This window comes from Mobula hypostoma, chromosome 16 (assembly GCF_963921235.1).
Source record: "Mobula hypostoma chromosome 16, sMobHyp1.1, whole genome shotgun sequence".
Taxonomy (NCBI): Eukaryota; Metazoa; Chordata; class Chondrichthyes; order Myliobatiformes; family Myliobatidae; genus Mobula; species Mobula hypostoma.
The window spans coordinates 6,063,404-6,091,128 of record NC_086112.1 but is presented as its reverse complement, the minus strand read 5'-3'; the positions used below and the strand labels follow the sequence as shown (position 1 = coordinate 6,091,128).

The following is a 27,725-nucleotide window of genomic DNA, read 5'->3' as shown; positions in this document are numbered from 1 at the left end:
CCTTCAGATTCCTTCTTTTTCAGTCCTTTGCCTTTTCCACCTGTCACCTCACTCCACCTTCCCCACTCCCTTGGCTTCACCTATCACTTTCCTGCTTGTCCTCCTTCCCCTCCACCACCTTCATTTCCACCTTCTTCCCCTTCCTTCCCAGTCCTGATGAAGGATCTCGGCCCAAAGCCTGGACTGTTTATTCCTTTCCATAGATGCTGCCTGACCTGCTGAGCCCTTCCAGCATTTTGTGTGTGTTGCTCTGCCTTACTGACAGAAACTGAAGCAATTATGTGCAGCATTCGATCTCCACAGAAAATGGCCAGTCAAGTGAGACAAACCCTCACAGCCCTTCCTCGCTAAATGTCAAGTGTTGCTCTCTGCATTGTTCCTGCCTGTGCAACTTGTGCTTTTTATAACCTTTTAGGTACAGCAGTTTGGAAATCCCAATGGAATAGTTCAATTTGTTGAGGATTCTTTGTATATGAAGACTTACTTGGAACCATCTAATCAAGAAGAACTGTTGAATATTTCATTCTTTATTACAAGGATTAAAGGAACAATGGGAGATGTAAAGGTAATATTATTTTTTCATTTGTTCGAGATTTTTCATAAAATATAGAAACTATTTTGCAAACCATAGAAATGTGTTCCAGCACATAAATCCCATTACAGGAAAGTGCCTCTACTTCCTTCGAAGCACAGATTTGGCATGTCATTTAATACTTTGACAAGCTTCCACATGTAGATGAAATTTCTATATTAAGCTTTTTTTAATTATATATATATAGTGGTAAGTATCCTGACTGGTTGTATCATGGCCTGGTATGGAGGAACCAATGTCTGAGAATGCAGAACGTAGTAGATACACCCACTCCATCACAGGAAAAGTCCTCCCCACCATTGAGCACATCTACGGGGAGCGTTGCTGCAAGGAAGCAGCAACCATCATCAAGGACCCCCACCATGTAGACTATGCTGTCCTCTCATTACTACTATCTCAGGGTTGTATACAGTGACATACACCTACTTTGATGATAAATCTGCTTTGAAGGTGGAAGCAATATGAAAGTAAAATTTCTTATCAATTTGCATGCATGTCACCATGTACAACCGTGAGATTCTTTTATATGTGGGCATACTCAGCAAATCTATAGAACAGTAACTAAACAGGATCAATGAGCGACAAACTGTGTAAATGGAAATATAAATAAATAGCAATAAATAACGAGAGCATGAAATAACAAGATAGAGTCCTTAAAGTGAGATCACCAGAAGGTTGTGGGAACACCAGAAGTAGAATGAATCAAGTTCAAAGGTTCAATTTAACATCAGAGAAATGTATACCATTTACATCCTGAAGTGCTTTTTCTTCACAACCATCCACAAAAACAGGGGAGTGCCCTAAAGAAAGAACAACAGTTAAATGTAAGAACCCCAAAGTCTCCCCCATCTCCCCTCCCTCCCGCGTGTAAGCAGTAGCGAGCAACAGTCTCCCCTCCCCCCACCGGCAAAAACAAACAAGCATTGGCTCCCAGTACCGAGCACTCAGTGTGAGCAAAGCAGTAGCAAAGACACAGACTCGCAGTTAGCCCAAAGACTTTGCGTTTCATCCGGCATTCGACATACCACAGCTTCGTTCTCTCTCTGCCTAGTACGGGGGAAGGAGGTGTCTCCGTTTTCCCAGCGAGCGGAGAGACATAACAAACAACTTGCTGTTTACAATGTTAAAAGTCCGTTACATCATTTTTTTTTGAGCTCTGTGCCTGAAGATCGCGATGATCTCGGGTCTTCGGGCCCACAGCAGTAGATTTTCCGACTCGCCCGATGACACACGGGTCTCCTGCCATGACACCAACCCTCGATCCACCCGTCTCCAGATCTTAGGCTTCCAAATACGAGCTGGACCCTCAGGCCGAACCCTTGGCGTGCCGAACAACGGCTAGTCCTGAAACCCCGAGAACGGGTCCCATTCCCGCAAAGATCCGAAGTCAGCGTGTAAATCCGGGTCAGGGTCTTCAAAAGGACCCTGAAAGGGAAAAATAAAGATATTAAAGATGGAAATAGACCTGTTTCCGGAGATGTAAGCAAAGGAGTCGCCGTTTAGCGCCATCTTAACTTCACTCTGCCTCCTAGTTTGCCTCTTCTGTTCAAGAGCCTGATGGTTGAGGGGTAGTAGGTGTTCTTGGACCTGGTGGTGCGAGTCCCGAGGCTCCTATACCTTCTACCTGATGGCAACACTGAGAAATATGTCCCATGTGATACAAGTGAACCTACACATGTGATTTATTGATGATCTAATGCACTTCTCAGGCTTTTACATTTAGTTCTGCACATTCCTTACTCCTGAACGGTGGCCGATGACTGTCATGCAGGAAAACAGTGCTGCTCACTTCTGAGAATTCATTCAGAGATGCTGGAACTATAATCCAGTTAACTGTAACATCACCAAAAATCCGTCGATCAGGCACTAATCTGAAGCAAAATAAAAGAGTGAAATAATTCTGAAGTTGGTAACAATAATCTGTGAATCTGCTTTTACCTGCACATTGTTAAACTATATTATGGAATTCACAGCTCAATTTTGCCAATACAAAAACTAATGTTGATTGTTGTTTTCTCTTATTTTCTTTTTCAAGGTGGGTTGTATTGATAATTGATATTTTCTAGGGGATAGGTTTGTAATTATATTATGTACATGCATGCATGACCTGAATCAATGAATAGGAGAAATTATAGCATGCATGTTGTTGGGGAAAGGATAGTGAGGGCCAGTAAGGAGTAAATAAGGATGTGGATTGTTCTGATGTGGTGAAAGGGAAACACAGACAAAGTCTGGAAGTAGGGACATGGATGTAACAGTGATGACGTCCAGGATTCAGGAGATTTATTAATTATGTTACAGTGTGCACCCTTTGTTGTAATCGAAAACTGGATTTACTGTTAGACCTGTGGATAATCACTTTACTGTGTCATCGGGATCTAGTCTGTTACTTAATTAAGTCTTCCTGTAGCCACCATTTTGTCATAAAAATGTAGTTTAACTGGTAATCGCGTCATCTGAGAATGTACAAGCTCTACCAAATCTATGCTCAGGTAGATCAGCTCTGACTGGCCTCCTGATGAGGACCACTTTTTAGTAACATGCCCATTATTTTGAACATCAGCTCCGTGTGATGTTTCAGTTTGTTCCTACACGGCTTATCAATGTCTACACTACAATATAAATTGTAATCATTTTCTTCTTTACCTTGACCAGCCCCAAAGAGCAATGACTGAAAACTAACAGAAGTTTGGGGAGAGGTGCAAATATTCTGAATCACTGCCCATCTTTTACTTCCCCTTACTTGTAATAGTGTGATCAATAGTGAAGGGATATTAGCTACTTACTTTGAAGATAGGCATGCACAGTTCAGTGTTCTGCCCAGGATAGTTGCCAAATGGTTTCAAGTTCAAGTTTAATTATCATTCAACCATACATGAATATGGCCAAACAGTGTTCCTTCGGGGTCAAAGTGCACAATACATTACCAACAGCACACTGCACATAGCAAAGCACATCTGGTTACGATTTCAGAAAAACATATAGTCACAAAAAAATGAAGTATATAGCCCAAGTCCCTAAGTGTCATGACTGTGGAATTGATGGTAAGTTGTCCTGGCCCAGCTTGTTCTTCCACTGAGTGACCACTGGAGGGCAGCACCAAGCGAACACCAGAGGCAAAAACAAAAGTCTAAGATAGTATATTGAATTTTTTTTGAGGAAGAGTTTTCCAGATTTTTATTATCCTTTGTGTGAAGAAGTGCTTCTTGGCAGGACCAGTGAAGTATTAATTTTAAGGTTATGTTCCTTTGGATGATAATGTTTGAACCACAGAATTAATGGTGAACAATCAGAAATCCTTGCAACACTCACAAAATGCTGGAGGACCTCAGCAGGCCAGGCTGGAGCTATGGAAAAGTGTAAACAGTTGAAGTTTTCAGGCTGAGACGTTGACTTTTTACTCTTTTCCATAGATGCTGCCTGGCCTCCTGAGTTCCTCCACCATTTTGTGTGTGTAGCTTGGATTTCCAGTATTTGCAGATTTTCTCTTGTTTGTAATCAGAAATACTTGTAATTTTACTACGCTCCCCTTCTCTCTCTATCCGTTCATTATTCTGTCTTTCCTCTTACTGTTTCTCTTCTCATCGCCTCCCCATGCCCTCTTCCTTCCCTTCCTCCCTTGGTCTACTCTCCTCTCCTGTCAGATTCCTGCTCTGTTAGCCCTTTTTCCACCTATCGCCTCCAAGTTTCTTTCTCCATTCTCCCTCCCACAGCCCAACCTTAGCGGCACCTTGTCTCCCCATCACCTTCCATCTTGTATTCCTTCACCTCCCCCCCCCACCTTCTTATTCTGACTTCTTCCCACCTTCCTTTATAGTCCTGATGAAAAAAAAAATAGAGGGAGCGTTGCTTTGTATATTTCAAGAGCTTTATTTGTTCTTCAAAGCAGGATTTATTTTAAGCATGTAAATTAAAGAAAGGCTCCTGCTGAAAGGACTCGGCCTGAAACGTTGACTGTACTTTATTCCACAGATGCTGAGTTCCTTCAGCATTTTGTGTGTGTTGCTTAAAGAAAAGCTCGGTGATTTTGTTCTTACTGATCTTGTATCTGAATTTCAGGTAAACTGGCAGCTGTGGAGTGATGCTGATATGACAGGAGACTTCTTAACAGTCAGTGGTTCGGTTACTATCCTAGGACTGCAACAAAATGCAGAGATAAGTGTTCAGCTCTTAGCTGACGATGTTCCAGAAGTTGATGAAGTTTATGTCATTAGACTGACTTCTGTGGAAGGAGGTGCAGACATAAATAAAGACAAAGACCAAACAAGATTTATGGTACCAGCGAACGACGACCCCTATGGCTTGTTTGCAGTTTACCCGGATCGGCAAGCAGTAGTTGTTGGAAATGATTTGAATCGCTACTTTCAGATAAACATCACAAGACATGGTGGGACCTTTGAAGATGTGAGCATCGAATACGAGCTGTTGTTCCATGGGCAAGAATTTGTACCGGATGGATTATTGGGAACTGTGGTGGTCAGAGATGGTGCCAGCTTTGCTGTTACTAAAGTGCCAATCCCAGGTCAGGTGGGTACAACGGCTTAATGACAGCATCCTTGATCTATTGATTTAATAGTTAGAGCATCTTCACTGTTTGGTTTGGTGTCGCGTCCACTCACAATACACGAAAACTGTCAGATCAGCAGGAAAGTTCATTGGCTGCAGTCCACCATCACTGCAGGACTTGTATATGTAAAGGGTTCAAAGGTTCATTTTATTATCAAAGTGCAGTATGTACGCAGAATAAACTCTGAGATTTGTCTTCTCCGAAAGCCATGAAATACAGAAAACCATGGAAGTAGTTGAAGAAAAGAAAGACATCAATAGCCTCTAGTTTTAATCCCCCCCCCCAGGATGAAAAGATAAAGAAGCAAAAAGTCGCAAACTTGAAACCCCTCCCTTGCACAAAAATTAACAGGTCTCTCACATGGAAAAACAGCTACAGGAAAATCAACCCCCAGAGCCCCAGCTTGCCAATCGGCAACAAGAAAGAATGGGCGAGAACACAAAAACACCACAGAACCGAAAGAGGCCAATGTGAACTGCAGTCCAATCCATAAATCTCAGAATTTCAAGAGCATTGATACCCAGCAGCCCCTCCAAGGGCAGCGACTCGAACTAGTGGCCTGTCTGAGGGCAGTTTCTTGAAAGAGCGGCCTCTCCGAGGGGAGTGAAGTGACACAAATCAGCAGCCTCTCCAGGACAAAGAAGCAGGCAGGAAAAGTATTATGGACACTACCCCGCCCCCCCCACCCCGAAAACTGTGCTTTTCAAAAGCTTCCTTTCGGAAAACACTATAGGGCTATTAAAACAAAAACCATACCATCTTAAAAGTTTCTTCCCCTGGCAGTTAATCTGATCAAACTTTCTAGTTACCCCTCACCCCCCTCTATCTGTTATCCCAGTCACTACATCACACTATAAACACTTTAAATCACTGTTTATAATGCTGTTTACATTGTAAATATATGTTGGTATGTATTTATTGATTGAGATATATAGAATAGGCCCTTCTGGCCCTTCAAGCGAGATACCCAGCAACTCCTGGCTTAACCGTAGCCTAATTATTATGAGAGAAAACTGGCAGGGAACATAAAACAACATACACCAAAGTTGCTGGTGAACGCAGCAGGCCAGGCAGCATCTATAGGAAGAGGCGCAGTCGACGTTTCAGGCCGAGACCCTTCGTCAGGACTAACTGAAGGAAGAGTGAGTAAGGGATTTGAAAGCTGGAGGGGGAGGGGGAGATGCAAAATGATAGGAGAAGACAGGAGGGGGAGGGATGGAGCCGAGAGCTGGACAGGTGATAGGCAGAAGGGGATACGAGAGGATCATGGGACAGGAGGTCCGGGAAGAAAGACGGGGGGGGGGGTGACCCAGAGGATGGGCAAGAGGTATATTCAGAGGGACAGAGGGAGAAAAAGGAGAGTGAGAGAAAGAATGTGTGCATTAAAAAGAGTAACAGATGGGGTACGAGGGGGAGGTGGGGCCTAGCGGAAGTTAGAGAAGTCAATGTTCATGCCATCAGGTTGGAGGCTACCCAGACGGAATATAAGGTGTTGTTCCTCCAACCTGAGTGTGGCTTCATCTTTACAGTAGAGGAGGCCGTGGATAGACATGTCAGAATGGGAATGGGATGTGGAATTAAAATGTGTGGCCACTGGGAGATCCTGCTTTCTCTGGCGGACAGAGCGTAGATGTTCAGCAAAGCGGTCTCCCAGTCTGCGTCGGGTCTCACCAATATATAAAAGGCCACATCGGGAGCACCGGACGCAGTATATCACCCCAGTCGACTCACAGGTGAAGTGATGCCTCACCTGGAAGGACTGTTTGGGGCCCTGAATGGTGGTAAGGGAGGAAGTGTAAGGGCATGTGTAGCACTTGTTCCGCTTACACGGATAAGTGCCAGGAGGGAGATCAGTGGGGAGGGATGGGGGGGACGAATGGACAAGGGAGTTGTGTAGGGAGCGATCCCTGCAGAATGCAGAGAGAGGCGGGGAGGGAAAGATATGCTTAGTGGTGGGATCCCGTTGGAGGTGGCGGAAGTTACGGAGATCCAACGGGATCCCACCACTAAGCATATCTTTCCCTCCCCGCCTCTCTCTGCATTCCGCAGGGATCGCTCCCTACACAACTCCCTTGTCCATTCGTCCCCCCCATCCCTCCCCACTGGTCTCCCTCCTGGCACTTATCCGTGTAAGCGGAACAAGTGCTACACATGCCCTTACACTTCCTCCCTTACCACCATTCAGGGCCCCAAACAGTCCTTCCAGGTGAGGCATCACTTCACCTGTGAGTCGACTGGGGTGATATACTGCGTCCGGTGCTCCCGATGTGGCCTTTTATATATTGGTGAGACCCGACGCAGACTGGGAGACCGCTTTGCTGAACATCTACGCTCTGTCCGCCAGAGAAAGCAGGATCTCCCAGTGGCCACACATTTTAATTCCACATCCCATTCCCATTCTGACATGTCTATCCACGGCCTCCTCTACTGTAAAGATGAAGCCACACTCAGGTTGGAGGAACAACACCTTATATTCCGTCTGGGTAGCCTCCAACCTGATGGCATGAACATTGACTTCTCTAACTTCCGCTAGGCCCCACCTCCCCCTCGTACCCCATCTGTTACTCTTTTTAATGCACACATTCTTTCTCTCACTCTCCTTTTTCTCCCTCTGTCCCTCTGAATATACCTCTTGCCCATCCTCTGGGTCACCCCCCCCCCGTCTTTCTTCCCGGACCTCCTGTCCCATGATCCTCTCGTATCCCCTTCTGCCTATCACCTGTCCAGCTCTCGGCTCCATCCCTCCCCCTCCTGTCTTCTCCTATCATTTTGCATCTCCCCCTCCCCCTCCAGCTTTCAAATCCCTTACTCACTCTTCCTTCAGTTAGTCCTGACGAAGGGTCTCGGCCTGAAACGTCGACAGCGCCTCTTCCTATAGATGCTGCCTGGCCTGCTGCGTTCACCAGCAACTTTGGTGTATGTTGCTTGAATTTCCAGCATCTGCAGAATTCCTGTTGTTTAGGGAACATAAAAACTGACTGTAAAAGCTTTTATAGATATGTAAAAAGGAAAAGACTGGTTAAGACAAATGTAGGTCCCCTACAGACAGAAACAGGTGAATTGATTATGGGGAGCAAGGACATGGCAGACCAATTGAATAATTACTTTGGTTCTGTCTTCACTAAGGAGGACATAAATAATCTTCCAGAAATAGTAGGGGACAGAGGGTCCAGTGAGATGGAGGAACTGAGCGAAATACATGTTAGTAGGGAAGTGGTGTTAGGTAAATTGAAGGGATTAAAGGCAGATAAATCCCCAGGGCCAGATGGTCTGCATCCTAGAGTGCTTAAGGAAGTAGCCCAAGAAATAGTGGATGCATTAGTGATCATTTTTCAAAACTCGTTAGATTCTGGACTAGTTCCTGAGGATTGGAGAGTGGCTAATGTAACCCCTCTTTTTAAAAAAGGAGGGAGAGAGAAACTGGGGAATTATAGACCAGTTAGCCTAACGTCGGTAGTGGGGAAACTGCTGGAGTCAGTTATCAAATATGTGATAACAGCACATTTGGAAAGCGGTGAAATCATCGGACAAAGTCAGCATGGATTTGTGAAAGGAAAATCATGTCTGATGAATCTCATAGAATTTTTTGAGGATGTAACTAGTAGAGTGGATAGGGGAGAACCAGTGGATGTGGTATATTTGGATTTTCAAAAGGCTTTTGACGAGGTCCCACACAGGAGATTAGTGTGCAAACTTAAAGCACATGGTATTGGGGGTAAGGTATTGATGTGGATAGAGAATTGGTTAGCAGACAGGAAGCAAAGAGTGGGAATAAATGGGACCTTTTCAGAATGGCAGGCGGTGACTAGTGGGGTACCGCAAGGCTCAGTGCTGGGACCCCAGTTGTTTACAATATATATTAATGACTTGGATGAGGGAGTTAAATGCAGCATCTCCAAGTTTGCGGATGACACGAAGCTGGGCGGCAGTGTTAGCTGTGAGGAGGATGCTAAGAGGAAGCAGGGTGACTTGGATCGGTTGGGTGAGTGGGCAAATTCATGGCAGATGCAATTTAATGTGGATAAATGTGAAGTTATCCACTTTGGTGGCAAAAATAGGAAAACAGATTATTATCTGAATGGTGGCTGATTAGGAAAAAGGGAGGTGCAACGAGACCTGGGTGTCATTATACACCAGTCATTGAAAGTGGGCATGAAGGTACAGCAGGCGGTGAAAAAGGCGAATGGTATGCTGGCATTTATAGCGAGAGGATTCGAGTACAGGAGCAGGGGAGGTACTACTGCAGTTGTACAAGGCCTTGGTGAGACCACACCTGGAGTATTGTGTGCAGTTTTGGTCCCCTAATCTGAGGAAAGACATCCTTGCCATAGAGGGAGTACAAAGAAAGTTCACCAGATTGATTCCTGGGATGGCAGGACTTCCATATGAAGAAAGACTGGATGAACTGGGCTTGTACTCGTTGGAATTTAGAAGATTGAGGGGGGATCTGATTGAAACGTATAAAATCCTAAAGGGATTGGACAGGGTAGATGCAGGAAGATTGTTCCCGATGTTGGGGAAGTCCAGAACGAGGGGTCACAGTTTGAGGATAAGGGGGAAGCCTTTTAGGACTGAGATTAAGAAAAACTTCTTCACACAGAGAGTGGTGTATCTGTGGAATTCTCTGTCACAGGAAACAGTTGAGGCCAGTTCATTGGCTATATTTAAGAGAGAGTTAGATATGGCCCTTGTGGCTAAAGGGATCGGGGGTATGGAGGGAAGGCTGGTGCAGGGTTCTGAGTTGGATGATCAGCCATGATCATAATAAATGGCGGTGCAGGCTCGAAGGGCCGAGTGGCCTACTCCTGCACCTATTTTCTATGTTTCTATGTTTCTAATCACGGGACAATTTACGATGACCAATTAACCTACTAACCAGTTCACCTTTGGACTGTGGGAGGAAACCAGAGCACCAGGAGAAAATCCACACATTCCATGGGGAGGACGTACAGACTCCTTGCACTTGACCTTGAACTCTGAACTCTGACAGCCCGAGCTGTAATAGCATCAAGCTAACCACAACGGTCCTGTGGCACCCATATTTATGTAATTATGCACATTTTATTCCATGTCTGTACTTTAACCTCTAACTTTATTTTTGGTATAATTCTTTACTGTTTATAATTGTTGAGTGTTTTTTTTTGTTGCATGTCATGCCCAGAGCAACAACCACATCGAATTCCTGATGCATGTAAATGTATATGGCAAATAAAGTTGACCCTTAATCCACGTTGATTCTTGATAGTCATACCTAAGCTGGAGGCAAACTGAACAATCAGTACTAAACATTTTACTAAAGAGGATAAACAGAATATCTGGAATCTAAGTGGGTTTAAGCTCTGGTAGTTCCCAGAATCAACATAAAACTATAAGGCATAGGAGCAGAATTAGGCCATTCAGCCCATCGAGTCAACTTTGCCATTCCATCATGGCTGATACATTTTATAATTATTATCTATTAAAGAATGAAAATTATTTCATCTGGTAGGAAACCTTGCTCATTGATGGTTCTCTCTGAAAATTCGTCCTATAATATGAACAATGGATGCAATAGTTTGGACCAGAAAATTCAAACTTCTAATTGCCAGACGAGATGCTCCTCCACTGTGATCTTCATCTAGGATCACCATGATGTGGCAATTTTGTTTGAAGGTTGAAGGTGATTACTAATACTGCTTTTGCATTTTGACTTCTTTTTGTAGACTTTCATTACAAAGGATTCTGACATTTCAGTTAAATTGTTAAACGTGAGTCTTTTGAGTGGAAATACTTCTATTCCTCCCAAGCTGTTAAATGGGACAGACTCGGCCAATATTTTTGTGTCGGAAGAAGCAGCCAATTCAGAGGTAATTTTTCTTTAATAAAGACATACTGTGACTATACCATTGTCTAATGCTCAGGTTATAACATGTACCAATATAATACATTACTTTTTGAAACTTTTACTTTTGAATACAAGTAGCGAATTGTAGTAAATACAATCAGAATCAGAATCTGGTTTAATATCACCAGCATATGTCTTGAAAGTTGTTAACTTTGCAGCAGCAGTACAATGCAATACATAATAATAGAAAAAATGTGAATTACAGTAAGTATATATGGGTATACATTAAACGGTTATATTAAATAAGTAGTGCAAAAATAGAAATATAGAAGTAGTGTTCATGGGTTCTATGTCCATGTAGAAATCAGATGGCAGAGGGGGAGAAGCTGTTCCTGAATCATTGAGTGTGTGAATTCAGGCTCCGGTACCTCTTTCCTGATGATAACAATGAGAACAAGGCATGACCTCGGTGATGGGGGGTCCTTAATGATAGATGCATTTTTCTGAGGCTTCGCTCCTTGAAGTCGTCTTGGATACTATGGAGGCTAGAGCCCATGATGGAGCTGACTAAGTTTACAACATTCTGCAGGTTACTTCGACCCTGTGCGGTGGTGCCCCTCCATCTCCCTGCCCATACCAGAGGATGATGCAGCCAGTTAGAATGCTCTCCACGGTACATCTGTAGAAATTTGCAAATGCCTTTGATGACATACAAATCTCCTCAAACTCCTCATGAAATATGGCCACTGTCATGCCTTCTTTGTAGCTGCAATTAGCTTGTTGGATCCAGGTTAGATCCTCAAAGATATTGACACTCAGGAATTTGAAATTGCTCATTCTTTCCACTTCTGATTCCTCCTGGAGGACAGGCATGTGTTCCCTCATCTTCCCCTTTTTGAAGTCCACAGTCCGTTGTTTGGTCTTACTGACGTTGAGTGCAGTGTTGCAATTGAGACACCACTCACCTGGCTGACCTACCTCACTCCTGTCCGCCATCTCATCGCCATATGAAATTCTGCCAACAATAGTTGTATCATCAGCAAATTCTTAAATGGTGTTTGATCTGTGCCTAGCCACACAATGGTTATTCCTTGAATGCCAGGCAGCACCTGGTGTACAGCACAGAAATGGGTCCTTTGGCCCATAGTACTCGTGCTGATCGGTTTGCCCATCAAATTCATTTTACTCGCATCCATCTCTGTTTTAACTACTACGTCGACTCAGGCCTAGGGGGCTGGCTCCAATATTTTAAATGACTCTGAAATACAGTAAATGTATCTGTCTCCTTAGCTCCTCTGGCATTGAATTCCAGATGTCACCCACACTCCGTGTAAAAACAAACTTACTCCTCAGATGGAAGAGGCGCAGTCGACGTTTCAGGCCGAGACCCTTCGTCAGGACTAACTGAAGGAAGAGTGAGTAAGGGATTAAGCTTTCAAATCCCTTACTCACTCTTCCTTCAGTTAGTCCTGACGAAGGGTCTCGGCCTGAAACGTCGACTGCGCCTCTTCCTATAGATGCTGCTTGGCCTGCTGCGTTCACCAGCAACTTTGATGTACGTTGCTTGAATTTCCAGCATCTGCAGAATTCCTGTTGTTTACTCCTCAGATCTTCATTCTTACCATAAGTTCAAGGTTTAATATTGTTTAATGTGATTTCCTGTACACAAGTGTAAAGGAGAATGAAATAATTTTTACTCTGGATCCGATGCAGCACAAGATACTCCGGAACACTCAGAGGAAACCCACATACTCACGGGAAAAATGTACAACTTTCTTATGGATGACGCCAGAATTGAACTCTGAACCCTGGCTCTCCGAGCTGTAATAGGGTCGCAATAACCGCTTAGCCCATTTTTCATAGATGCTGAGTGACCATCCGAGTGTTTCCATCTTTTTTTTGGGGTTTTCTGGGTTTTTTTGGGTTTCATTGGGTTTCTTTTTCTGGGTTTCATTCCATTTTTGACCGACTCTTTCAGGTTATTAATAACTATATTTTGACTATTGTGATATTTGTACCACTGCCTAATGCTACAGCAATTACCGATGTTCACTTTAGGTTGGCTTTGAATCTTTGGTACTTCGAGTCTCAGATGTTTCTGCTGGCACCTGTTGGGCTGTGATATCACGGAATGGTGTGTACGGGCTCGTTGTGGTAGAGTGGAGAGGTGGCCACCCTGAAGGCGTGGTCCCTGCTGGATTCATACCTGGCTCCGTCAAACCGGCTTTTGGTAAGTGCAATTAGTCGCAGTTTAAAAACCTTAGTAATTCAAAGTTCAAGTAAATTTATTATCAATCTAAATACAGTACTGTGCAAAAAGTCTTAGGCACATACTGTATATATATAGCTAGGGTGCCTAAGACTTTTGCACAGCACTGTATTTGTCAAAGTGGAGCAGAGAGCACGTTTGTGGATCTGGCAGAAGAAAATGATGTTGGGAATGGCGAGGGTGGAGCACCACGGGAGGGGTGCGGGACAGGTGGTAGAGAAGGAGTGCCGGGGTGTGTGGGGGTGATACAGGTCCAGGCACACCCAGCCCTGAGACACCAGGCAAGGCCATTTGATTCCAAATAATTGCTTTATTGATCATTGCAGAACGTCTCTCTGGTGCTTCCTGCTCCCTTCCTTCCCTCTCCCTTCCCCTTTCCCCAAACATGATTCCCCTCTCCCTGCCCTCTTCCCACTCTCAGTCCACAACAGAGACTCACATCAGAATCAGGTTTATGATTATTCACCTATGTCATGAAATTTGTTTTTTTTTGCAACAGTAGTACAGTGCAATGCATTAAATTACTACAGTACTGTGCAAAAGTCATTATATATTGCAAAAGCTATATATATGTACCTAAGATTTTTTTCACAATACTGTATATACAACCCCGAGATTCATTTTCTTGTGGACATTCATAGTAAATACAAGAAACACAATTATAAGTTGTTCACGACACATTGCTGTGTTTCACTCGTGCCATCTTGTATCTTGCAGTGACCTGGGAGATCAGTACACTACCTGTGATTTGCCCTTTTTGCAGAATGGACAGAGTTCTTTAGTTTAGATGCATTATTCCAGGAAACCTACCTATTACTATTTTAAAAACAAGATCCATGCACAGAATTACACTGGTAGTTTGGTATTCTGTGGATGCACTTTGCTGGAAAGGTTTCATTTATGCCAGTACGTTGAGTAGTAGTTGCAGGAATCTCTCAGGGATTGAAACAAGTTAGGCCCTATACATAAATATTAAACTTCCTTGAGTCCTTCATGAATAACGTACAAAGATCTGTAATGGGATGTCCAAGGAAGGGTAGCATCTCTGGTGAAGGGGCTTGTCATGTCCAGTTTAGGGCAGCTCACTCATCTTTGGTTCCCAGGACACTCAGCTCTCACCTGTGGCTCCAAGTAGCTGTTTGCATGTGACAGCGGCTGCACCCCGGTACACCCCTTCGACAGGCGGGCTAAACCAGGGGAGTGTAGCCGGCAAGTCTCATACCCCAGTGAGACAGGGACATGCTGACACTAGCACGTGGCATCATCTCCGACGGACTGGGCAGGTGAGATCTACTGTGAGATCCAATGGCCGGAAAGGTGGGTCTGCAACCCTTGGTGGAGAGCGAAGGTCATGACGAGGCACAGAAGATGTCATGGTCAACCAAGGTAGATCCCAGTTTGTGACGCTTGTTCGTATCACTAGACCCAGACCTCCGAGGTTGAGAGAGTGAAAAAGCTCCAGTGCAACTGTTTCTCCACTTTCAGAACTCGCCCGCACCACTTTCCTGTCATCGTTGGACACAACAGACGGCCACCACCAAATTGTAATGTTAAAATAGCTATTAGGACCTTTGCAAATTGAGGTAGCCATTTTCATATCAAATTTGCTTTGAATGTATTTCAGACATTGCTTGGTCTCCAATCAGGTAGCTTTTGTGATCACTGATTCTCAACAATGGCTCTGAGTAAATGCATTTTACATTTGGCAAAACCAGGTCTTGAGGAAGGGTCTCGGCCAAAAATGCCATCCGTTTGTTCCTCTCCATAGATGCTGCCTGACTTGAGTTCCTCCAGCACTTCTTGTGTGTGTTCTGTTGGATTTCCAGCATCTGCAGGCTTTCTCATGTCTATGACTTCCTGACTTGTTCTGTTTGAAGTGCTGTACTGTGATGCAAGCACAAAATTACTAGGTTTTCTCTCTCACTTTAGAAGTGTTTCTATTAGATATTAACAGAGAACATAGTACAGCTTAAGAACTAGCACGTGGCGTGTTAGTTAGGAACAGGCCCTTTGGCCCACAACATTATATTGAACCAAATAAATTAATAATCGAATACCTAAGTAAACTAACTCCTTCTGCCTACATATGTCCACATCCTTTCATCTTCTTCACATTCATGAGACAATCTAAATGTCCCTTTAAAGTCTCTAATATATCTGCTTCTATCACCACTCCAGACAACACATGATAGACTTCCCACACTGTGTAAAAAAAATACATGCCCCTCACACCTCCTTTGAAATTACTCATTCTCATTTTAAATACATGTCCTCTTGCATTAGAAATTTCAATCCTGGGAAAAAGGATGCTCTCTGTCTGCACTTTCTATGCCTCTCATAATCTTATAAACCTCTAAAAGATCTCCTCTCAGCCTTCAGTACTCTAGTTTGTCCAATCTCTCGTGATAGCATGCACCCTCTAATCCAGGCAGCATCCTAGTAAACCTCTTCTGCACCTTGAACTGTATGCAGTACCCCAGGTGTGGTGAAACTGGAGTTTTAGAAAGCTACAATTAAGTTACTAGAAACCCTTGTCGATAACATTTTTGTTATTATTGAGTATACACCCTTGCGAGACCGTGGATCTGTGCCTGGAAAGTCTTCACTCTCCAGGGCGCAGGCCTGGGCAAAGTTGTATGGAAGACCAGCAGTTGCCCATGCTGCAAGCATCCCCTCTCCACGACACCGATGTTGTCCAAGGGAAGGGCATTAGGACCCATACAGCTTGGCACCAGTGTCGTTGCAGAGCAATGTGTGGTTAAGTGCCTTGCTCAAGGACACAACACGCTGCCTCAGCTGGGGCTCGAACTCACGACCTTCAGATCACTAGTCCAATGCCTTAACCACTTGGCCACGTGCCCACTCCCATATCATCTGATTCAGGCACAGTTTTTACCCCTCAACCATCAGGCTCTTGAACAAGTGGAGATAACTTATTGCTCCATTAATGAACTGTTCCCACGACCTATGGACTCACTTTCAAAGACTTATCATCTCATGTTCTCGATATTTATTGTTTTTTTCCTCATTTTGTATTTGCACAGTTTTGTTTTTTGCACTCTGGTTGTTCACCCATCCTGCTGGGTACAGTCTTACAGTGATTCTCTTATGCTTCTTGGATTTTCTGTGAATGCCCACAAGAAAAGGAATGCCATGATTGTATATGGTGACATACATGTACTTTGACAATAAACTTACTTTAAATGTTTGAACCTTGAAATTAAGTGCAGTCAGTGACATTATGTATTAGTTGTAAATCCATATTTTACTCAGTTATTAATTTTTATGTTTTATTATGAGTTCCACAGTATTGTTTTGCATTTGCTAATGCAGTATTGTAATAATTTTGTATTAGGTTCAGTTGTCCTTTCCCATGGTGAAAAACGAAAGCCCGTGTTACTCACTGTACCAACCACCAACTTCACAGGCAAGGAGTCCTTCGCCATTCATTTGACGAAGGTACACAGTAATCTTACTGGTAAAGCTGAACTAAGGTAGGCCCATCAGCTGTATTATAGAACTTCAGTTAACTATCTACATTAACTAAAGTTCATTTCAATCATTAATCACTTTAGAGTATTTACTTAATCTCGACAGTCCTAGAAATGTTTTTATTTTTGAGATTAGAACAATTGGCAAAGCCCGAATCAGAATCAGAATTCAGCATGTTGTGAAATTTGTTGTTCTGTGGTAGGAGTACATTGCCATACATAATAATTAAAACTATAAATTAAACCAGGTACTGTACTTATTTTAATTTATAGTTTTCATTATTATGCATTTTCATATATACATAGTACTGTGCAAAAGTCTTAGGGACATGAAAAAAATTCTGTAAAACAAAGATACTTTCAAAAATAATTAAATGAAAAGTTTCTAAGTATCAAAAAATTACTATAAAGTACCAGTAAACAATAAAAAACTAAATCATATCTGGTATTTGGTGTGACCAAACATTGCTTTTAAAATGGCATCAATTTTCTCAGGTACACTGTCGTGCATTTTATAAGAAAACAGGCTGATAGTTTGCTTCAAGCACCTTGAAGAACTTGCCACAGCTCTTCTGCAGACTTTGGCTGTTTCACTTGCTTCTTTCTCTCCAGGTAAACCCAATCTGTCTCAATGATGTTGAGAACAGGGTTCTGTGGAGGTCTTACCATCTGAAACAGCATAAAAAATCTTGTGTGCCTGAGACTTTTGCACAGAACTCTGTATACTGTAAGTAGAGCAAAAAGAGAGGAAAATACTGAGGTATTATTCATGGGTTGATTGTCCACTCAGAAATCTGATGAGGGAGGGGAGGAGCATCTCCTGGATCACTGAGTGAGTGTCTTCCAGCTCCTGTTCCTCCTCCTTGATGGTAGCAATGAGAAGAGGGTATGTCCTGGGTAATAGGGGTCCTTAATGATGGATGTTGTCTTTTCGAGGCATCACCTTTTGCAGATCCATTTCCCATCTCCAGTTAGTAGGCAACCATCTGGGATGGGTTTGGAGATGTATAGGGACCAAACTGCATAGGGAGGATAGATTTCCAGTCCTGAGGGGCATGACCAAAAGATTTTCTTCTTAAAGATTAGTTTTATTTGTCACATGACCATCGAAACATACAGTGAAATGTTACATTTGCATCAAATCCTATCAGCAAAGATTGTGTTGCTGGCCACCCACAAGGGTTGCCATACTTCTGGCGCCAATGTAGCTTCCTGACAAGCTACTGACCTTTGTCCCTACGTCTTTGGAATATGGGAGGAAACTGGAGCACCTGGAGGAGACCCACACAGTCATGGGGAAAACATACAAACTCCTTAACAGACAGCAGTGGGAATCAAACCTTGATTGGTGATCACTGGCGCTGTGGAGTGATTGTGCTAACCCTTTTATTACTGGAGGAATAAGCTTCAGCAACATTAATAATTTTGTTTTAATTTCATTGTGTTCTCATCAAACAGAAAGAGAGAGAATCATGAACTTTAAGATTAGCATTTGTTTTTATAATGTACCTGATGAAACAAAACTGCAAGGAACTGAGGAAGCAGGTCAGAAAATGATGAAGTTATAAAGTAATTGGGACAAGTGTAATTTGTTGCATACAGCAGAGAAAATTGAGGCATTTGCTTCCATGTAGCCACTACAAGAGGGTAAAATGGTTAAAGTGGTTAAGTCAGCAGTGAAATGAAATTTTAAGGGGATCATCAGACTGATTGACTAAAAAATGGGAAGAGGATATGCACCTCAACTCAGGGATACCAGATGTTGAAGAGATGTTTATTTGCTCATGGAGTCACAGAGCACTACAACACAGACACAGGCTTACTTAGTCAGTTCCAAACTATCAATCTGCCTCATTCCATCTAGCGTAGCAGGGTGGAGATACAGGATACTCAACCAAAGGAGGTGTAAAGCGCTCCTTCCCTTTACTAGCCTGGACGTCACCCTTGGGCAAAGTGTAGCACTTGTTTAGACCCCTGATCAGGGTCATGTGAAGCTATGGGAGCTGGTGGTGGATGGTCGTATGAGCAGCTGGTCCATATCACAAGTCCTGGTTATGCAATCACTGATGCCAAGCAGCCAGTCTCTGAAGAGTATTGATAATGGCTGGGGTCACCATGTTGTAAAGACACTGCCCAGAAGAAGGCAATGTCAAACCATTTCTATAGAAAAATTTGCGAAGAGCATTCATGGTCAAGTCCATGATCACCTACGTCAAACAACATGGCACAGATGATGACGATGATGATGATGAGCCCCATCTGCCTGCACCTGGACCATGGCCCTCCATACCCATCCCATCTATGCATTGATCCAAATTTCTCTTAAATGTTGAAATCAAACCTGCATTCACCACTTCCACTGGCAGCTTGTTCCACACTCTGACCATCCTCTAAGTCAAGAAGTTCCCCTCGGGTTTTCCTTAAATATTTCACTTTTCCTCCTGAACCCATGACCTCCAGTTTTAGTCTCACCTAACCTCAATGGAAAAAAGCCTGCTCGCACTTCTCCTATCCATACCCCTCATAATTTCACATACCTCCACTAAATCTCTCCTCAGTCTTTTACATTCTAGGCAATGAAGTCCTAACCCATTCAACTTCTCCCTACAACTCAGATTGTCAAGTCCTGTCAACATCCTTATACATTTCTCTGTGCTCTTTCAATCTTATTGATAGCTTTCCAGTAGGCAGGTGACCAGATCTCCACACAATCCTCCAAATTAGGCCTCAGCAATGTCTTTTGCAACATCAGTGTAACATCCTATCTCCTGTACTCAATACTTTGATTTATGAACACCAATGTGCCAAAAGCTTTCTTTATACTGTCCCTTCTACCTGTGATGCCACTCGATCAAAGATAAAAGCTCAAAGCAAATTTATTGTCAAAATACCTAAATGTCACCATATACAACCCTGAGATTCATTTTCTTGTGGGCATACACAGTAGGTACAAGAAACACGAAAGAATTAATGAATAACTACACACAACAGGACGGACAAACAACCAATGTGCAAAAGACAACCAACTGTGCAAATACAAAAAGAAAGAAAGAATAATAATAAATAAATAAGCAATAAACATTGAGAACATTAGACTTGATGACACTTTCTAGCATTAGCCTGGGTCAAAGTTGTGAGGACTAAACATAGTGTAACAAGACATAAGGCCAGAGAACCATGGAAATGGGTAAAAGTTGGTTCTCTGGAAAGTAAATCCATTATTATTCCATAGGACAAGAGCACTACATCCTTTATCAAAGAGACATTAGTGGAAATTTATAGCTAACACCAGAGATTCTTTTTTACACATAGAAATGGATCAATGCCAAAGGCAATCTCCAGACTGTTAGAGGAGCCACCTTTGGACACTTAAGGAACGGGTTTATTGGATATGTGAGTTAGGTGAGATAAATTAACTCACATGTCCTTGTTCTCTAGATGTTTCAGGCCAGATGAATGACAGATGCTAAGGTATCTGTTGTGGAACGTTTCTGTCAGCAAGCATATTGGTGAGTCTCCCGTGTGGCAGGAAAGGAGTTTTTGATATGTGCAATTATCAGCCCTTCAAAGCACTTCATGACGATTGGCGTCAGTACCACTGGGTGATAGTCATTTAGTTCAGAATGTGTAGAATTCATTGGTACTGGGATGATGATGGCTGATTTGAAGCAGGTGAGGACACCAGTCTGGATGAGGGAAGTGTTCAAGATACCTGTGAAGACATCAGTAAGCCAGTGTGCACGCTCTTTGAATACTCAGCCTGGGATGTTGTCTGGCCTGGCTGCCTTATGGGGATTGAATCTGTAGAGTTCTCACATCTGCTGCTGCTACAGGCGGTGACTGCTCACCTAGAGTGGGGTAGCTTTTGTGGCTGGCGTTGTGTTGCATGCCTCAAAGTGTACATAAGAGTTTTTTTTTTAGAGTATCAGGGAGAAGGGCATCCTGTACAGTTGACACTGTTTTTCCTGTGTAGTCAGTAATGCCCTGATGCCTGGCCACATATACCAGGGATCATTATCAGGCAGGTCTTCTTGAACTTTTTATTTGCCCTCTTGATACCTGAGTTGAGGTTTTCCATGGTTGTGCTGATAGCTGTTCTGTCACCAGACTTGAAGGCAGCGTTGCGGGATGTCAGACTACCAGACTCAAAAAACAGTTACTTTCCCCAAGCAGTAAGGCTGATCAACACCTCCACCCACTAACTCCACCATGACTTTATTATTTCACGTCAGTCACCTTATGTACAGCCCAACGTTACTTTATAGGCATACAATCAATTTATATAATCTATTTATATAAATATGTGTATTTATACTTTTTTTGTGTTTTTTATTATTATCTTTTGTGGTTTTTTGCGCTGCATTGGATCCAGACTAACAATTATTTCATTCTCTTTATACCGATGTACAGGAAGTTACTTTAAGCAATCTTGAGTCTTGATTTTGCTGTTGTACCTATCTACTGACATTCTATTGGCAGATATTCACACATGCTGAGTTATAATTTCTTGCTGATTGCTTTCTGTAGATCAGGATTCACTGTGGCAGAAATTGAGCCATTTGGAGTCTTCCAACTTGTGCCTAATTCAGGGCGGGTCAGAATAGAAGAAGATGTAGGTGCAGCAACTTTTCATGTCCAGAGACTCTTTGGTTTCCGTGGCAACCAAACAAAACTGACTTACCGTACGACAGCAGGAAGTGCCAAACCTGATGAAGATTATGAGCACATCGAAATGGGAGAACTTGTCTTTACTTCATATCAGATCGAAGCTGTGATCAAGCTGCTTATCATCAATGATAACATCCCAGAAGGAGATGAAGTGTTTTACCTAAATTTGTCCAGCATTGAAGTTCTGGGTTATAAGCCAAATAATACAGAAGAAACCCCTTACTTGAATTGGAACTCGAGTGTGTCATGTATAACCATTATTGCCAATGATGCCAGTGAGGGTGTTTTAAGTATTGGACCCACTGTGGTGTACACTACAGAGGAAACTGATAATGTAATACTTTGTATTCGAAGGACTCTGGAATTTACTGGACCCGTCAGTGTGAATGTTATAACCTTCGGAGAAAAGAAACTTATAAGTGGTCTACATGAAATGCCTTTTCAAACCAACCAGCAAAATTCCAGTCTTGCCTGGGCCAAGGAGGGAGAAGATTTTGAAGATGAAGCATTGAATGTTACTCTACAGGATGAGGAAAAGGAAGTCAATATATCTATCAGAGTTTTAGATGATAATGAACCAGAGGGCCAAGAATTTTTTTTTGTTTATCTAACAGATCCAGGTGGAGGTGCACATATTGTGGATGGAAAGGATGAGCACGGATTCATGGCTTTTATGAAGATTGTTATCTTAGGTAACTCATAGTAATTAAATAATTTTGTTACCTTTGAACTGCCATTTGATTTTTTTTTTGCAATCTAGATATCCTGTTGTTTGGTTATCATAGACATCGTATTGGGTGCAATGTGACCACCGATGTGGGTGTTTTGGTGATGTAAGACACAGCAAATGGGAGAGGAACTCAGCAGGTCAGATATCAGCTATGGAGGAGAATAAGCAGTACATTTTTCGGACCAAGACCCTACATCAGGACTGAAAAGGAAGAAGCGAGAATAAGGGTGTTGGTGGGGTGGGGAGCGCAAGCTGGCAGGTGATAGGTGAAGGGTGAAGCCAGGTGAAGGTGTCGTGGTGGGTGCTGGTAACGACTGAACTCGGGTGCGGAGGAACAGCAGACGCCTGTGTAGAGATGGAAACAGGAGGTTATACATAGGAATTCCAACAGATCAGCGGCACGACCGAGTGACACTGTGTGACAAACCATTCTCCACACAAGTACCCCAAGATGACCACGAGTCAAGAATCTGCTTTAGATAATCACAGAATGTTGAAAATCCCTGCCAGCCACAATCAACTTGACAGGATTAAACAGAAAGCACAAAGCATGATGACTCTCACTAAGACAACAATTAGTAAATACAGGTGCTCGAGAAACCTCGAGGCCCAGTGTTGTACGGCTCACTGCAGAAGCCTGCAGTGCTCCTGACAGCGAGGGTAGGTAGGTAACACACACAAAATGCTGGAGGAACTCAGCAGGCCAGGCAGCATCTATGGAAAAGAGTATAGTCGATGTTTCAGGCTGAGACCCTTCATCAGGTCTTAATGAAGGGTCTTGGCCCGAAATGACGACGATCCTCTTTTCCACAGATGCTGCCTAGCCTGCTGAGTTCCTCCAATAGTTTATGTGTGTAGCTTGGATTTCCAGCATCTGCAGATTTTCTCTTGTTTGAGGGTAGGTAGGTAGATGGGTGGGGGGAAGAGGTTAAAGTGAGAAGCTGGGAGGTGGAAGAAGTAAAGGGCTGAAGAAGAAGGAATCTGATAAGAAAAGAGAGTGGACCATGGGAGAAAGGGAATGAGGACAGTCACCGGAGGGTAGTGATTGGCTGGTTTGGAGAAGCGAAGGGGTGGAAAAATGACCGGAAGTTGGAGAAATCGATGTTCATGTCATCGGGCTGGAGGCTACCCAGACAGAATATGAGGTGTTGCTCCTCTCACTGGAGAGCAGACTCATCGTGGCAGCAGAGGAGGCCATGGACCAACATGTTGGAATGGGAATGGGAAGTAGTATTAAAATGGGTGGCCACCAGGAAAGCCTGCCTTTTGTAGGGGACAATTCACAGGGCTTAAGCAATGCCATTGGAAGTCGCACTTCCAGCCAATCTCCTGACTTGGATGTCTAGGTGTCCAGATGAACACAGCTCAACACTTGATTCACATCACAAAGGACTCCCACTCATAAAAGGATTATCGGCTAATAGCAGGTTGATTTCTGCTAGCTGCCGGGCTAGTCGTCCAGCTGCCGGTCTGGCTGCCCAGCTGCTCCAAGTATGTAGTGGTTTCAAGAGGTTATTCTAATTGGTGCGTGGGCTGGCAACCTTCTGATATGATCATTACATGATGGACCCCTTGACTGCAACACAACTGAGAACTTGAACAAAGTTCATAGGGAGCAGGACGGCTTGGTTGAAAGAGGAAAGGGAGGAGGCTTCTCTCCAACAGATTTCTGAACGGTTCATGAACCCTTGAATACGACCTCACTGTTTCTCACTTGCACACTCTACCAATTTATCTATCTATCGGTTTACTTATTTATTTAGCTGTACAACACAGTAAGAGGCCTCTCCAGCCCGGTGAGCACACGCCACCCAATTTCACCCATGTAACCAACTGACCTACTAATCTGTACGTCTTTGGAAAGTGTCACAGGAAGAATGTACAAACTCTTTATAGACAGTCGGGAATTGAACCTGAGTTTCTGGGGCCGTGATAGCATCATGCAAATAGCTATGACACCTTGCTGCCACTAAAGCCCAATACAGTGGCGATGTCTTCACTTCATCTCTTTCCATAGTTGCTCTAGCGTTTTGTGTGTGTTGTTCTAGATTTCCAGCATCTGCAGAATCTCTTGTGTTTCTGATTTTAATATATAAATCCAGAATCAGAAACAGGTTTATTATCCCTGTCTTACATAATGTGAGATTTGTTGTTTTGCTGCAACAGTACAGTGTAAAGACATGAGTACTATAACTTCCTAAAAATCATTAATAATACTGTATATATGAATAAATTGCTATGAACTAATTATAAATTACTATATATTGCCGTATTTATTTTATAAATTACTATTATATTTATTTTTGTAATCTCAAAATTACAAAATAAATAAATAATGCAAAATAAAAGAATAATAAGTGCCCATGCATTCATGGACCTTTCAGACATTTTTCTGACAGAGAAGAAGCTGTTCCTAAATAGTAGAGGGTGGGTCTTCCGGATCCTCTACCGAGACAGTAGTAATGAGGAGAGGGCATGGTGAGGGTCATTAATGATCGATGCCTCCTTCTCGAGACACCAGCTTTTGCAGATATCTTTTATGGTGGGGAGGGTTGAGCCTGTGATGAGGCTGACTGAGACTACAGCCCTCTGCAGCCTCTGTATTGGAGCCTCCACACCCAGACCAAGAGATCACTCATCAGCAGAACTCATGTGTAACCTCAACCTCTAGTCACCTGGAAGAGACACTTTTTTTGTTATTTATTTTAATTTAGAGATACAGCACAACACAGGCCTTTCCGGCCCTTCAAGCCATACCACCAGCAACCCCCAGTTTAACCGTAGCCTAACTATGGAACAATTTACAATGACCAATTAACCTACTAACTATCTTTGGACTGTGAGAGGAAATCAGAGCATGCACAGAAAACCGACACTTTCCACAGGGAGGACATACAAACTCTTTACAGGTGATGTCAGGATTGAACTCTGAACTGCCACATCCTGAGCTGTTACACTACCATGGTGTATTACCAGGGGCCACTACACATGGCCAAGTCCGCAGTTTTCTTCAAACACACATTACTTTAGTTTGGCATAATTACTTTTCTTAGCTTTAATATATTTGTACTACAGGAAATGATGTACAGAATGGCATTGTGGGCTTTGCAAGTGTATCCAATAGTAACCCAGTCTTGGATGAAGACTCAGAAAATCGGAAGGTTTGGCTAACAGTTGAAAGACAAAAAAACAGGTAAAATCTTCATCTCAGCAATTCTTTACAACTCATGTTCTCTGTTTTCATTTTGTCTTTTGCACATTGTTTGTTTCAGTCTTGGTCTGTTTATGTACAGATTTTTATAATTTCTATTGTACAGTCAGTGGCCATTTCATTAGTTAATTCCTGCACCTAATAAATGTCCACTGAGTTTATGTTCATGATCTTCTGCCACTGCAACCCATCCACTTCAAGGTTTGACATGTTGTGCATTCAGACATACTCTTCTGCACACCACTGTTTCAGTGCATTGTTATTTGAGTTACTGTCACCTTCCTCTCTCATTAACAAGGTGTTTTCACCCATAAAACTGCTGCTCACTTGATGCTTTTTTCTGGGTTTTTTTGCACCATTCTGTCTAAATTCTAGAGACTGTTTTGCGTGAAAATCCAGAAGATTACCAATTTCTCAGGTACTCAAACCACCCCATCTGGCACCAATAATCATTCCACAGTCAAAGTCACTTGGATCACATTTCTTCCCTATTCTGATGTTTGGTCTGAACAACAACTGAACCTCTTGGCCATGTCTGCATGCTTTTATGCATTGAGGTGCTGCCACATGATTGGTTGAATAGGTATTTGCATTATCGAGCAGGTGTACAGGGGTACCTAATAAAGTTGCCACTGAGTGTAGTTCCTTTTTTCCTGTAAATGCTCCCAAGAAAAGACCCAACTGGTGGCGTAGTGGCGTCAGTGCCGGACTTTGGGACGAAAGGTCCTGAGTTCGAATTCATCCGGCTCTCCTGCACGCTTTCCATCTGTGCTGGGTTACGAGCTGGTGATCTCTTTGGAAACTCACCCGGCAGAAGACAATGGCAAACCACTGCTGTATCTTGCCTCGTACGCGGTTCCCCACTATGTCAGAGAGGCGTGGAGGGAAATCCGGAGAAACTCTGGATGTGACGTACCTTTCCTTTCCTTGCTTCCAAGAAAATGAATCTCAGGGTAGAATACGGTAACATATGCAAAGTTTGATAATAAATTTACTTTAAACTGCTACTTTTAGTAGAAATATTCCTCATTGATGCTTGTTGAAAATGAATGGATCCATAATGGAATCATTAGAGAACTTAGCAATATCTTTGGAGTCTTTATCAGCAAGAAAATTCAGGGCTGATTTTAGAACTGAATCTCTACGGAGAGCGATAAACAGTCATGTTTCAGTCTTGTTCTTTGTATTTCTAATCAAAAGGTAGAAAAGCTGATGCATATGACCTGAGAAGTTGAAAGGAACATGTGAATGAGGATCCAGTTCATGTCCCCGAAGATTGTACGGTGGCTAGGTTCTGATATTACTGGTACATTTAGGCGAAGATTGTACAGTGGCTAGGTTCTGATACTACTGGCACATTTAGGCGAAGATTGTACGGTGGCGAGGTTCTGATACTACTGACACATTTAGGCGAAGATTGTACGGTGGCTAGGTTCTGATATTACTGGTACATTTAGGCGAAGATTTACGGTGGCTAGGTTCTGATATTACTGGCACATTTAGAACACAACCCCTTGTGTTTTAAATGTACAAGGAATTTATAGAATACTGTTGTAAAAATGTTTTTCGGCTAGTTAGATCTGAAGACCATAAGACATAGGAACACATATATATAGCTAGGGTACCTAAGATTTTTGCACAGTATTTTTTTTTTCTTTTTAAATCTTTTTATTGAATAAGTATACAAAAAAGGTAAGCCATATAAACATTAATACAATATTAAAGTATAATAAAATTCCAAAAGGTATCAATACCAAAAAAAAATACTACAAACAATGTAATTTAAACATAAGAGACCAAGATAACATAATAGTATACTAAATTTTATATATATCAATGGAAAAATAAAGAAAAAAAAAACCCAAAAAAAAACCCACTGTGCAACTAACTAAAAGCAAAGCAAAGCAATGGGCTAACTTGAAACCAAACAGAGTTAAACTTAAAATCACGTCCTCAATCCCGACCTCCATTAAAAACAGTGAAAAAAAAACAAGAAGGGTAAATATTACATTAAATGAAAATATCGAATAAAAGGTCCCCAAATCTGTTCAAATTTAAATGAAGAATCATAAAGGTTACTTCTAATTTTCTCCAAATTCAAACATAAAATCGTCTGAGAAAACCAAAAAAACGTAGTTGGAGCATTAAGCTCTTTCCAATGTTGTAAAATACATCTTTTCGCCATTAAAGTAAGAAATGCAATCATTCTACGGGCTGAAGGGGAAAGATTACTAGAAATTTTAGGTAGTCCAAAGATAGCAGTAATAGGGTGAGGAGAGATATCTATATTTAATACCGTAGAAATAATATTAAAAATATCTCTCCAAAAAGTTTCCAAAGTAGGGCAAGACCAAAACATGTGAGTTAAGGAGG

At 42.5% G+C, this 27,725-nt stretch overlaps 1 protein-coding gene across 1 annotated transcript in view; it reads left to right on the top strand.

The window, feature by feature from the left end:
- The window catches only part of adgrv1 (adhesion G protein-coupled receptor V1), a 514,329-nt gene that overhangs the window by 294,204 nt on the left and 192,400 nt on the right, over positions 1 to 27,725 (top strand). The window contains exons 68-74 of the mRNA XM_063069242.1: positions 416 to 565; positions 4,652 to 5,119; positions 10,862 to 11,005; positions 13,042 to 13,213; positions 16,608 to 16,746; positions 21,271 to 22,103; positions 25,217 to 25,334. Of these exons, the coding sequence (XP_062925312.1) occupies positions 416 to 565; positions 4,652 to 5,119; positions 10,862 to 11,005; positions 13,042 to 13,213; positions 16,608 to 16,746; positions 21,271 to 22,103; positions 25,217 to 25,334 (2,024 nt within the window). The remainder of the gene's footprint in view (positions 1 to 415; positions 566 to 4,651; positions 5,120 to 10,861; positions 11,006 to 13,041; positions 13,214 to 16,607; positions 16,747 to 21,270; positions 22,104 to 25,216; positions 25,335 to 27,725) is intronic.